The sequence below is a fragment of the Teleopsis dalmanni genome, chromosome 1, assembly GCF_002237135.1.
Source record: "Teleopsis dalmanni isolate 2A chromosome 1, ASM223713v2, whole genome shotgun sequence".
NCBI lineage: Eukaryota > Metazoa > Arthropoda > Insecta > Diptera > Diopsidae > Teleopsis > Teleopsis dalmanni.
Window position 1 is genome coordinate 198,454,052 of NC_051846.1, and position 14,817 is coordinate 198,468,868.

The following is a 14,817-nucleotide window of genomic DNA, read 5'->3' on the forward strand; positions in this document are numbered from 1 at the left end:
ACGTTTAACGGTATATCTTTATAAGACAACTTCGCGATCAACAAGCCCTCTGCGATCTCCGCATCATATTTGATTTCCTGATTAATCCTGAACGGATGCACCAAAGTTCGTGCAAATACGATATTATCGACTCCGACATTTTCCATGGCTTCTACAATCCAGCATCTGTTCGTCCTTTTATTCGCGTCTAGTTTTCCCCATACAATCGCTTCTGAATTTGCCGGTATTCGTCGTCGTCGATTCAATCGAACCTGTCTCACCCTATCGCAATGCTCACTGCCAGTATTCAATGGACATTCCATTACCGCGCTCCGTAGGATACGTTGTTCTAAGTCCAACGTAATTCCATTGGCAATCATAAAATCTACTTCAAATGAAATACCCTCAACATATATAACATATGGGGATTCTTGCTCGTCCAAGCAGATGTCATCATTCAAAATTCTCGGTCACTTCAAAACATGTTTCGAACTTTCTTCAACAAAATTTTTTAATATTTAGGGTATCAAGAAGTATATAAGGAAATAAGATATTTGCTAACGTGCCATTGACAAGGTGTACAAGAATATATACAGTCCGAAGATAACATTCGGAATGCAACTATCACGTTTTCCTATATATAATAAATCGTAATTCACGCTTAACAACAATTTCTCGTTGGGACATAAACTTCTAATTGGGATCCAAAAACACGAGTTTTGTAACAAGAATTGTTGGCCTGACGTATACTAGATATTTAATACATAATCATTTAATAAACAAGTGAAAATGATTGAAAGTTCGATATCTGGCAATGCCACTAAACCCGAAAGTATAACATTAAAATATAAAGGTGATGGAACGTCTGTGTCTCCTAAGGATAGACAATATGGAGGAGATACAATATTTCAAAATAATGATTGCCCCTTAACAAGTGAACAATTCTTAAGAGCAAGACAGAAATTTGTTCTTCTTGAAAATGCAAATAGTACAAACGATAGGAATGCCTCAGCAGGAAAAGATGTTAATAAAAACAAAAACAGTTCCCAACCAGTTGAAGCAAATAGAAATCTTCCGAAGGAGTTTGCAGAGACAAGTTACTCAACCATTGACACTGAACATGAAATCAACCCTCCATTTCAGCCTCTACTCTATGAGGGATCAGCCTCCACAGTCTCACCTGTAGAATTGAATCCAAATGAAATACCCTCAACATATATAACATATGGGGATTCTTGCTCGTCCAAGCAGATGTCATCAACTGATTCAGCTATACCAAAGCCGATTAACACAAAATCATAACTATGTAAACCGAAATAGTCTTTCCTCCTTTTCTTTCTTCTCTTTTTTCTGTTTCTTTTTTCCCTATTCATTATTTGAATCAGTCTTCTTCTCCCCCTTATCTTATTTCTTGTTTTCTCTCTTATCCTTCTTTCTTTTCTTCTCTTTCCTCTATTTCTTTTTACCTCCTTTCTTGTCTTCTTTTTTGTCTTTCTTCCTGCCTTCATTTCTGTCTTTTCTTTTGCCTTCCTTCTTGTCTTTCTTTCTGCCACTCCAGTTTCCATTTTCCGTACTTTTGCTGTAAAGCAACACATTATACCGGCAGCCTCGTACGTTAACGCACTGCCAACTGTTTCAGCGTAAGTTAGCTTTGGAAACATTACCACCTGCCGTCTGGTTTCTGGATCACGTATGCCATCAATAAAAACATCAATTTTATTTTTTTTAATGAAGTCACTAGAACTGCCAATATACGCTAAATTGCATAAACGTTCGATATCTACTCTTGCCTTCAGTTCTACTCTGCGTAGCGGTGACATAAAATTGCTGCCATACCTACGCTTTAATAAGCCAATTAACTCATGGTAATTCCTACGTGCCTTATCAGGAATCTGTTGTAGCATCTCTGCCCTTTAATGCCACAATCAGCGCTGCCGTTTTCTCATCTTCACCCCAACGATTTGCAACAGCAGTAGTCTCGAACTGTAACTGGAAAACTTCAAACATCGCGGTTCCACCAAACACCGGTGGTTTTAATTTTACTTCCCCAGTCTGGCGAACACTCGCTAACGAATGACGATTCGACGACAAATCATCCAATCGATTTTCTAACTGGTACACCTCATTAAACACTTGAATATTCCGGTTTGTTTCATCAACCCTTTTCGACAACTTTTCTTGCGCCTCTGCTGTTATCCCGACAAGTTGCCACAACTCTTGTTTTAAATCTTTGAATTCACAGAAAATCTGCTCTGCGTTTTTCTTAAGCTCAGTGGAAGTCTGCTCTGCATTTTTCTTAAGCTCAGTGGAAGTCTGCTCTGCATGTTCCTTCATCTGCTGCATCATCTTCATCATAAGCTCCATCATTTCACTATTACTCACCTGTTTAACTTCTCCCGCTACAATTATCTCTTCAGGGAATTCTTCCATTTCCGCATTTATACCGCTCGCCTCCAAAGCCTCACGCAGCCTTACTTGCAACTCCGTCTTAACACCACCTGTGCTAAGCCCCAGCTTCTCCAGTTGCCGCTTTAACTGCACTACGGTTAACTGTCCAAGCTTAACCATTTTATTTATCAGAATCCCACTTCTGACACCAATGTTACGTTTATTCTAACGCTTCGTTCGATAACACTGGATTCTGATAAGTGAATAATATTAAACTTGTATTAATTATAACCGTTATTTATCTTCTTAAACACACACAACTTTATTGCTTAAAATAACCAACTTCCTATTCTCTTAAAATTAACCAACTACATTTAAAAACTTATTTACTAGCTAACTGACATAATTTAAAATTATCTCAGTTAACTTGAATCGATTTGTATCTTCGCAACAATATATTCCAAAATATTTATTTCAATTAACATTGTTTAAAGACATAAGTGGAGGGAATACCCAATTTCTTTGCTATTATATTACTTGTTTAGATACTCGTACTTTTACTTATTTGGTTTTTTATTGAAGCTTTGAAACGCAAACAAGATACAATTATGCTATTACACGAAATTGCTCATTCCAAATAAATAATCGTCCTAATCAATCATTCATCAATTTATGTTGTAGCCAACAAGCAGCTCTTTGTGGCAATTACTTCGGGTCAGGTCTTCAAATGGTTTAGTTTGTGGAAATGTTAATGGCATTTATTGTTTTCGTTGGTTCCAAGGAGAATAGCCATTAAAGCTGCTAGCAAACACGACAGCATAACCGCAACCACAGCTCCCTGGAGTATTCTTGATAAATAATTCGTATTATTAAAGCAGTCTTCGAGGACATAATGAGAAAGACTTATGGAATTACCAACTGTAGTGGGGTATGTTTTTTATAGTATAAATAGAAAATATGCCCACATCTGTCAAAATAATAATTGTTATTTATATTTATTAAATTATTATTAAGAAAAAAATATTTATTAACACATAAAACTGCTGATTGTGACTATTTAAGTTATTAAAAATGTAACAAACTTTAACTGTAGTCACCAGTAACTACTTAAGAATGTAAGTTGCGTTGTGGTGCTGATGCTGATGCTGGCGTTGTTGTCTCATTAAGATACCAAATCAGTTGCCTAATCCCACAGTTCAATATTGCCCATTTCTCAGGAAAACTTTACCAAAACTTCAATTCAGCTGCGACTCACACCACAGCATACAAAATGAAACGTAAACAGCTGATTACAGTTTAGCAACTTTCCTCATATCTTGTATCTTGTATCGAATTATCCCACTGACCTAAATTCGCAACCGCAGACGCATTTCGCAAAACTTCTTATGAGATTTCGTTTGTTTTTCAGTTATTGCCTTTCCCAAATGTGAGTTTTGTTTTGCAATATTTGTTATTTATTTCATTTGGCGCTGTTTTTTGCTGGCAAAGTTTACGGTCGGATCCCTTATTTGTTTGGATGGGGTAAGAGGTTGGCGGTGAAACGCACTTAATTCCCTTTTCCGGGTTCATCAATAAAATAAATAAAATTTTGTGTTGCAGCATATAAATTTCAACCACGTTTCGCTTTCATTTACTTGTTAGGAAGATTTTATTGTGGCCGAAATGGAGTTTGGTCATCAATGGCCAAAATAAGTAATCAGCACTAGAAATACATCATATAAAGGAGTTTTATTGGATTTTGTGTGGTTGAGCTTATTTAAGTAGAGTTTGACATACACTCTCAAAATAATATTAGTAATAAACTGAAAACAGGAAAACAATGATTTTAGTTGGATGAAAAGAGTTGTAAGTTTATATAAAAATTTGAATATTGATCTTCGATATGAGAAATATATAAATCTGACAATTTCTAAGAATGAGAATCTTCTAAATATCAATAAGTGTACATTAAGTATTAATAAATTTAACATTCATTTAAAAACTTTTGTTAACATTAAACCTCTTATTGATATTCCAAATTAGCTATTATCTGCGGAAATAATTTTTTTTCAAAACTTTGACAGTTCCTTCACAATGCCAACCCTATATTAGTAGTAACACTATACTACACTATATGCATGCTAGGTATATATATAAATGCTTATAATGTAAATTGTAACCGTTTACTGGTATATACATTTTTTTGTTTGGTGTATAAATAAAGCTTTATATAAACTCAATAAATAAAATCGATATAACATATTGTATTTCATTATTTCATTTATTGGCGTAAGCCTTTTGACTTAAATCTAATAGTAAAATCAGTACTAAGCCAGTATTATTATCCCAATTCATAATCGTAAGAGTAAATTATTTATATTATTAATACATATAATTATGCAGTTATGAGAAATATAATCTGTGAAAGAATAGAATAAAAGTAGAATAAAGAAATGACAATATAAAATCCGTAAACTATTTGAAGAAGATAAGATTAAAAAGTTATAAAATACACTCTCTGTTTGACTAAACTTCATTCTTTCATAAATAGAAGAATCATATAGTAGTGTTAAAAATAAGATATAAAAAAATAAAAAGTTCCTGAAAAAGATCTACACTAAAGTGGGAAGGATTTTTCACAGAAACATTATAAGATACTACGTTATTTTTTATTTATTTAGCATCACAGTAGGATGGATCAGTGCTTTGTTTTAAGCTGTATTTCAGAAATTTCATTCATGGAAAGGTATGGTGGATATGTAAGGTATGGAAAGACGTGTACTCACTTTGTACAAGTAATACTAGCTGTCAAATTTTTACCCTGACATAAGACATATTACTAGTTTATTCATTAAGCAAGTCACTTGCAGTATGACAAACCCGCGCTCCCCTTTGAACCAATATATATTTCTCAGTTAGTAGTAAACTTTATCAGTATAACTGGCTTACGGAAAATATTTCATTACTACTCTTCTAAAAACTTTTGAAAATTATTTTGATATGTCCAATCAATAAATGAGTTCTATGGAAAGAAAAGGCTGAACTGAGGAATTCTTTACTTCTGTTCATATTTTTTTTTAAATTATATATTATTTTTTATATATTATTTTTGTTTAAAAGTTGCATATCCTATAATAAAATTTGTGCACAAATTTTTTCCTTTTATATCGATTTTACGATATTACTTATCGATGCGATATTTCTATTAATTTATTCTGAGTACATGTATATATAGAATAGATGTGTGATATAAACTTGGGAAGATGGAGAAGTTTGTTGCTATTCAGTTTTAGAAAACCACTAATATATTGGAACATCTCAACATCTACATAACAGAAGTAGCAAAAATTGGTTACTGATTAGTACATACTGGTTAACAAGTTACTATTCTTTTACTTAGTGCAAACGGTCTGTTTGAAACTTTTCTAAATGGGCTAATGAATCCATAAGCTTATGTTTGACTTTTATACTTCATTAAAAAGCTATTGAATTTGAGTTTTTTCAACAAACTTTAATGTTTCCATAATATGCGTCACATAACTTAGTTACAATCAATTGACGCAATTGTTTTAACTTAGTACTTTAAAAAATGATCGGCAGACCCGAATGAAATCTTGGAGAGATTGCGGCTCTTACTCAACTAAATATTAAATCTTTTTTAAAATTTATAATATAAAATTTATATTATTTATATTTATATTTATTTATATTATGAATAGTTATGTTCTTTATGGAGACTAGAAGGTTATGTATCAACAAATATATGGAACAATTTCGTGAGAGGACTTATTCCAGTTTTCGATATATATTATTATACCAACCTGAAACCTTAATAGATTTCATTGATATCAATGTTTTCGTTTTTGCGTTTTAATTGTGTTCTTTTGAATTTTTGCTTACATTTAAAAAGATTAAATTATTAATCGTTGAAATGATGGTTTATATAATATTTATAAAATAGTGTAAATATATATATATTTTGGTGTTTTCTATAATAATTCATCAAAACATTTTTAGTAATTATCAGTTACTGCCTTCAGAATTGAACAAATCTTCCTTCTTTAGGCTTCCAGATCATTGTAGTGTCTTTCAGGCGGAAGTGGTCGCCATCAGGGAAGCTATAGCTTGTTTGAATGTAGATGACATATTTGGCAGGAATATATACATACTATCAGACAGTCAAGCTGCATTAAAGTCCTTGAGTTCGGTCCAATTTACATTTAGGACGGTTCTTGACTGCTACACATCTCTAAACGAAATGTCGACGCAGCTCAATATTTCTTTAATCTGGGTTCCCGGCCATAGGGATATTTTCGGAAATTGCAAAGCAGACGAGTTAGCCAGAAAGGGTGCTTCAGAACCATACTCGGAGCACCTAGACTATCTGGGCATATCGCTAACATCATGTAAATTGATAATGAGTTCTTTCTGCACTAATACTTTTAATAAAAGATGGGAGGACTCAACGATATGTAGACATCTGTATGCAATCTGGCCACTTTCCGATAAAAGGAAATCGAAAACTCTCATTGAGATGTCCCGCAAGAACATTGGTCTTCTGGTAGGGTTGACTACAGGGCACTGTAAGCTAGGGAACCATGCTAGAAGACTAGGTCTTCCTTTCAACCAAATCTGTCGTAGCTGTGGGGAGGACGATGAGAGCGCATCTCATCTGTTGTGTTTGTTTTTCGCAGATGTTACTCATTGCAAAGGATTTCAAAAAAAACACTTCGCTTCAAAATACTTTATTTAAAAATATTGGTGCTGTAATTTATAAACTATAATAAAATTTTATTATATTAAATTATGTTTTATTACATTTTTAAAATTACAATCCTATATGGTTGAATATGCTATGAAGCATACATAGGAATTGTCCTTTAATAAGGCAACAACCTAAATCTGACCTAATTTTCAAATAATGCACAAATTGTTGCAATTAAATTTATCCTTACAACTCGAATGTTATTGTTTTATTATAAATTTATTGCCAAAGGACATTGGCAATGTTTTTCACACATAAAACTCTAAAAGCACACAAACAAATTTTTATACTAAAAGAGACAATAATAAAAATAAAACAAAAAGTGAAAGCAAAAGTAAAAGTAAAACAACATAAAACAGACACAAAGAGACAAAAAGTATAAAAGGTCCTAAAGACAGACAGTAAATAACGTTTGACATACACAATAACTTTTGTCTGCCAAATGGGCTAATGGCCAAAAGCGTTGAAAACTCATAAAAAGAAATAATAATAATAAAAATAAAAATAAAAATAAAAATATAAAGAAAAATATTTATATGTTAAGGAAAAAGGATAAAAAAAAATTTATATAAATTTTATAAGAACGCAGCAGTCGAAGCAACAAAGTAAAATGGCCATAAAATGCAGATAATAAAAATTATTGTTTCTGGCTTAGGTTTTTGGTACCAGCTTAGATTTTTACTCCATTTTAAGGATTTCACATTTTGGTTGTCCAGATTTAAATTCAGAAATTACTTGAATTAAGATAGAATTTATATATTTATTAATTTTCGGAAATATATTTTTATGTAGAATTATTTAAGTAATTTTTTTCAAGCAAAAGGACTCAGTCGAAAGATGGAGGTAGTAAACAAGACAGCGAGGGTGAGCTCTGAAATATATAAGTTAAATCCCGCAGTTTTTCAAATCCAATCCCTGCGCTCAGTTTCATTAACGCACAATCATGCAATATAATTATATGACCTGATTGCTACCAAATGGGACATTAACTTGTTAGTCTATAGAAGTTCCGTTTGGTTTCCGTAGCTCTCAACTTTTAAATTGAGACATCGCAGTTTTACTTAGTCTTTTGATTAGTAAAATAAGTAAGAACGTTAAACATTAAACAGAATGTTTTAACTTTAATTAAATATTACTAAATAATAACATTAATAATATTTAAAATTAAACAAAGTTTTAATTTTAACTTATATAAGTGACGACACCTCGTTACAAATCCCGATGTATGAATCGATTTAGAGCATAAAATAATTCACAATCACGATGACAAATGACTTGTGGATTGGTTGCAAAGAGTTTGAGTTTGCTTGGACTTTATGACCTAAATTAGACAGAAATAAAACGAAAAGCCGGGCTTCAACAAACTCGCAGTTCATTCCGATCAGTGAATCAGTGAAGAAAAATGCCATTAATTATATTTTATATCTGTGTTAAATCAAATTTCTTTGAATGAAAAGCTGATTAAATCGCTCAATTACTTATTATGTCTATGTGAATTACAGGGGACGGACTTCCATGGATAGAATGTACAAAATAATTCTCAAAATGGAAGTGTTTAGGGTGGCATTAGTTTGCGCTCTCTTAACCTAACCTAACGTATTTTTTTTTATTCTATATTATTATTACTTTATATCTATATTCAATATTTATATATAGAAGATAAAAAGATATTTATTATTTAAAGAAATTTTTTCAAAAAGTTATATAACAAAAATTCTATTTATATTATTTCAATTATTTAATTTTTGCGTGACTATACACCTATTTCGAATATTGCCAAATACCCATTATCAATAATGTTTGAAATAGTTCTTGTATTTACTTATTCGTAAATAATTTTTTTGAGCCAGCAAGTACCAGTAATCAAAATCGTGCCCTGCCAAATTTGAAGCTCAGAGTCAGTGCCCTTTAAGATTCTTTCAATTAAAAAACGAAACTATTTTATTATGGTTTAAAATTTTTTAAAGACTCTTAATTAACCATATGTGTTAAAAATGAAACAGTTCCTAATTTTATTACATTTAAAAATATTTCCGTTAAAAACGAAATGGAAAGAATCGGACTTCTGTATGCAAGCTGACATCACTTCAATAAAAAAAATTAGTTTTATTGCAGTATGAATACTACGATAATATTGCGGAAAAGTTATCTATTCATTTAAAAGCCACTCAAAAACTTTTGATATTCCGTTTTATAATAAAGTCTTGTTTAATTTCGTCAATAAACTTTATTTACTAAAAATTTATACGAAAAAGGTGGCAATTTGATGTTGTCATAATCGTGTGGAAAAATAGAACAATTAATCAATAAAATAATGTTCTCATCTCACTGGAGTATTAAATGACGTAGACCTACCCCAGCTAATAGATAGTTGTCTACCACAAATACGTTAAAGATGAATAAGAGTTTGAGTCTCCAGTGAATTTCCAGCCAATGACATCTCAAACTGGTTGTTAGACACATTCGAGTTGGGTTCAATTCCGGGGTGTTGCCATCGAACTTTAAAATTTTCTACAAATAGTTTAAATAATGTATAAATATTTTAAATAAAATTTAAAAAGACCTGCAGTTCGTTTCGCTTCTGGAAATTAAACATTGACTTCCGATGGGCAAATTACAAAAATTGAGTAATTGAGTAATTGAGTACATTGTCTATGTGGATATAGGTTTTACTTTCGAATGAATAGATAAATATAGAAATATAGAGTTACTTACTCAATTGAATAAAAAATTAAATAAATAAGAAATGAAGATTATTGGTTGTGAATGATGATCACTAGCATTCATATTCATCATTCTCATCATCCAAATTGTTGAAGGAATGGGTTAAGTATTTATATTGCACTCTTTTTTTATATTTATATTTACTGTCTGCAATTTTAAAGATATAAAGCATATAGTACTTTTTAAGTTAGATATATTTGCAATACCTTAAATGATTTCATGCAAGTAATTGAGTTACTTGTAAACTTTGTTTTATAGTTCATTGCGGAAAATTTTGAATCAAAAGCCGAAAGTGTTGTAATTTTGATTTTTGTGGAGCAAAAACTGTAACTGATATAAAAAAATATGCGATCTATTCGGAATGGTAAACATTTTTATGAAAGTCACAGCCTACGTTTTTAAACTAAATTTCACAATAAAATATTTTAAAATTTTATTAAAATTTTTGGTTCTGTTGTGAATCAAGAGATGCTGAGTATGCTATGAAAAAACGTAGCAATTGACTGCAGATTCATAGAGTGGCACCTTCAAATCCTAAAATTATTTTCAACTCAGTAACGTAAATAGAATATTCCTATTTTATCTATATTAAAAAAAGAAATAAGCTGACCATACGTTCTGAATAAATCTTTAATGGGGACATTTATATAAAAAGTAACTATATAAGAACTGCATATAACATACATAGTTTTATAATTGAATATAAAAAAGTAGTAACTAAGGTTCATAAAAGAGCTTTAACTCTCAGATAGATAATGACTTGTAAGATGGTAAACGAACTGTGTAGGTTTAATAAAACAGCAGTTAACTACATGACTTAAGAGGTATTAATATTAACAGATAATAACCAAAACAGGAACTATATTTTAAGTGGACTGTCTGTGGTCACCAAATGATACACATATTTCTAAATAAAAAAAACTGTTTCTTTAATGGAGCTGATTGTACAATATATGTGATGCACTTTCAGTTTAGAACTGCAAACTTGTTGTGAATAATTAATTTGGTTGGTTATTATTTAATTAATAGTTCTAAACTTATTCTAATTTGACATTTTAATTTAAAAAAGTTACCTTTGACTTTTATTAAATAATACATAAGTATAATTAAAATAAGTTTTTATTCATATTATTTAACATTTTCGTTCACTTCACATATTTTGGCATTTTCATCAAAATTTCCGTAATTAAATTAGTACCTTACAAAATTTAAATATAAAACAAGAACCAGAAGGATATAGGTTAAGGTCCTTCTATAATACATTTACAATATAACAGATTATAGTGAACTCAATTTATACTAAATTACAGATAGCAAATATGAATACAAAATAGCACCCACAAAATACGTATATTTCTTAATGGATTTAAGAGATTTTTGAATGATCAGGATGAGTTTTGGTGAGTTTTTCTGAAATTTTAAATTTTATGAAAAATAATGTCGTCTATATATATTAGGCGATCTTTGCGAAAACTCTAACGATCATGTGTAATGCATAATTACTTCGACTCAAATGAAATTAAACAAGTTATGGACTTCATGTATTCCCGTATGAAATTAAAAAATCAATTAAAAAAATTAGAAAAAGGAAAAGAAATTAGAAAATAATACCCCTTTTGTGTTCCATTTTAATGGGTATTAGTATATTCGAATTTAGATAAAAGAATGCTGCTATTCAGGGATTTCAGAACTAAAATAGACCTTAGATCAAAAGTAAATTATAAAATATCTCTATTAATATATCTTATTAATCGTTCAAATTTTAGCATGAAGAAGACAATAACTTGCGTTATAAACACTCTGGACGAGAAATTAACCCAACTATGTCTAAAAACCAGTTTGAGATGTCATCATGTAAGATTGCACTTGAGATCTGATTTAACTATATATCTTTGGTATCCAATTCTCTACATTGTTGTGAAGGACCATTGGAACCGAACAATTCTGACGTGAAAATTAATTGATTTTTTTTGATTAATGAACAAAGGAGTTGAGAAGAGTCGCATCTCACCATGATGAACACCAAATTGAACCCTTTTTCGTCTTAATTTTAATAAAGAATTAATGGACGAAATTAAATGTGATTTTTATTGCTTTATAATTATTTCACATATATTTTTGTAAGTGAATTTGAATTGTGAATTGTGATTTAATGAAGTTGGTAACAGCACTAATATTAAGACTAAGTAAAGGAGTTTTAGGTCAAACCTAGCAGTTTATATCGCCTTTATTGTAACATATAACTTTTATTTTGTTTCTAGTAAGACATTGACAAATCTTTCTCCCGATGTTAGAATTCTTTTAAGTGTAGAAATGAACATCTATTATGCTATTTAGTTCAGTCGCTCTAACATTTAATAACTTGATGCTGATATCAATAGAAAGATATCTTTTGATATTTTTATTACTTTACACTTTTAATAACAATAATGATATATACTTGTACTTAAGTCTATCAGTAACTAAGCTAACACATTATCATCATATCCACCTTATCGATGCCTTTCTACTATAATAGCCAACCACTCATAGAAACTATTGCGTAGTTTGCTGAAATTTCCTTTAGTCGTTTCAATTTATAATATTAATAAAAATGTTGTCCTTGTAAAGTGCACTTAATATTTTAACAATTCTGTTGTTAAGTATCTTGTTGTACTGCTTAGTATTTTTAGTCTTAAACCAAACCTCGACACAATGTTCCAGCCATTAAGCATATTTTGAGAAGGTAAGATATGAGAATGTAATTCATGAGGTCAGTTGCCTTTTAACTGTTTACGTTGTTTATGTTGAAATGTTGAGAATGGCTTCCAAAAAAATAAATATCCTTGTGACATTTATGCGCAGCGTAAATCACAACAGCTGCCAACAACAGAGCTCACAACTAGAGGAACAGGCACAGGCACGAGCACGGGCATTAGGTACTATGAGTACAAAATCATTATGTTAATTGAAATGGTGGCCTTTTTAACAGAAAGTCAGCAAGATAGCAAAAGTTACCACTTAGTCTCATATACATAAAAATAATCGATTGAAATGATCTAAATTATTTTATTAAAAACCAAACAACACATATCACTAAGTATTGAGAATGAGATACCTTGATTAGTTTTGCATACCAATGAGTGTGTGTATGATTTTGAAACAATAAGAAAAATTCGGATATTGGCAACCATAATCGCACATTCCCACATTCCTAACATAATGAGCAGGCAGTAAGGAGCATGATTTGTGCTCTGCTACCATCGACATTAGTAGTCATCACTTTAATTACCAGGAGTGTTTAAATAAGCATAACTGCTCAACCATGTGACAATATAACGGAGGCAGGCATTGTTATTGCAGTCGGCAGTTGAGCCTATTATGACAACATTTTCATTGTTATTCCTGCTCCTGTAAGTTGTCGACAAGCAGAGCAACAAATATTTGCAGAGATCTTGATTGTAGCAGCAAATAATAAAACAAATTAAAGTAACAAATTAAAGGACAACACCTAAATAGTGCATAATCAATTTATGTACTATACGATGACATCGTGCAGAATGATAAAGACTTCCTTTTTTGTAGTAAGATAAATGGATTTAAGGTTTGTGTTCATAGTTAAAATGAACCGAATTCACATTATATCCTTTAAAGTGAATAAATTCAAGTTTTTAATAGATGAATTTTAAAAAGCTCACGATTCCGTAGCATAAAAATTTTTATATCATTTGTTAATTCAAAAGAAATTTATGTTTTTCTACCTTTTTTTTAACTATTTCGACTTATATTAAGCATTTCATTGTGATTTGCTCATCTTAATTATGGTGTACACCAGTGCTTTAATGTAAGGGATGTTGTTGATTTATAAATAACGTTTGACAGCTAAATATGCTAAATCTGTACTTATTAAATTATAAACTTTACTTCCCAGTGCACCATTGCCCTCATTGTTTCCTTTAAGTCCTTGGAGAGTATTGAGTTACCTCGATATGGGCATTATAGTATATATTAACTTAATTTTATTAATTCAATAAAGTTGTGGACAAATGTTTTGACATGAAATGTTTTAATTTTTTAATACTATCAGTTTTGGTTTCGGTGGCGTATGAGTGACATTCATATTAACACGCAAATGATTAAGAATATTGAACTATTTCAGATATTTTTAAAAAATTCTTGAATATAAGTATTCATATTAAATTTAAGCTATCATAAAATTAGTAATCAATCATTTATCAATTATCTTGTAGCAGTTTAGCAAACAAATTATTTACCAAATCACTTATTGTTATTTATTAACAAATTGCTACCCTAATCAAATGGTTAAACTGATGTGATTGAACTCAATATAACAAATGAATATGTCGTCAAAAATTACTTACCACAATTTGAAGGAATAAACTGGACTACCTTGACCACACTTACGTTTTTGTGGAAAAGAGCAAAAATCCACTTCTGAGGTTTACTGATGAATTAAGTTGTGTTTCTTCAACTTTTGACCATCAATCACCAGAAAATGCTTAAACATTGAGATTTATTGTGGCAAATAAATCTTTCCTTGTCAATTTGAAATGTTCAAATGTAACAGGAAATATGCAAAAATAAAAATAAAAAGACAAAAAAATTTGAAAACATGTGCTGAAGCAGATTTGGGTCGCGTAAATCAAAATTATTTGGGTTAGAATTGATTTTAATTTCATTCAAAATACAATTCTTCAAGGACAATATAAAAATTCGTCATGTTAAGAAAAAAAAACATATTTTACTTAATCTCACTTAAATTAGATATTCTATAACTTTAAATAGTTCACCTTTTAAAAATCATCCATTTATTCCTATGGGTACATTTATTTTTGAGAACTTAAATATTTATACTTAATAAAATTATTCTAAAGTGTCAAATATTTGTTATTTCTCCGATGTCGGTTTCGCAGAGAGAGCTGCATAACCTTATCTATTCTCCAGCAAAAACTGACGAAGATTATTTTATTTAATGTTGATAA

At 30.4% G+C, this 14,817-nt stretch overlaps 1 protein-coding gene and 2 long non-coding RNA genes across 4 annotated transcripts; 1 reads left to right on the plus strand and 2 right to left on the minus strand.

Moving 5' to 3' along the window:
* Positions 1 to 1,863: 1,863 nt before the first annotated feature.
* LOC119667034 lies at positions 1,864 to 2,547 on the minus strand. The gene has a single exon (XM_038076314.1). The coding sequence runs from the start codon at positions 2,545 to 2,547 to the stop codon at positions 1,864 to 1,866; it is 684 nt and encodes a 227-aa protein (XP_037932242.1).
* Positions 2,548 to 9,316: 6,769 nt separating this feature from the next.
* Positions 9,317 to 10,152, minus strand: LOC119673735. The gene is made up of 4 exons (XR_005252172.1): positions 10,042 to 10,152; positions 9,827 to 9,982; positions 9,675 to 9,763; positions 9,317 to 9,622 (listed from the first exon to the last, which is right to left on the minus strand). It is a non-coding gene; the product is annotated as an uncharacterized LOC119673735 (long non-coding RNA).
* An 816-nt stretch (positions 10,153 to 10,968) lies between these two features.
* Positions 10,969 to 11,914, plus strand: LOC119673746. 2 transcript variants are annotated; one of them, XR_005252174.1, is made up of 5 exons: positions 10,969 to 11,081; positions 11,146 to 11,235; positions 11,293 to 11,548; positions 11,602 to 11,689; positions 11,759 to 11,914. It is a non-coding gene; the product is annotated as an uncharacterized LOC119673746 (long non-coding RNA). The 2 variants fall into 2 exon arrangements; XR_005252173.1 differs by having other exon boundaries at positions 11,602 to 11,914.
* Positions 11,915 to 14,817: the final 2,903 nt, after the last annotated feature.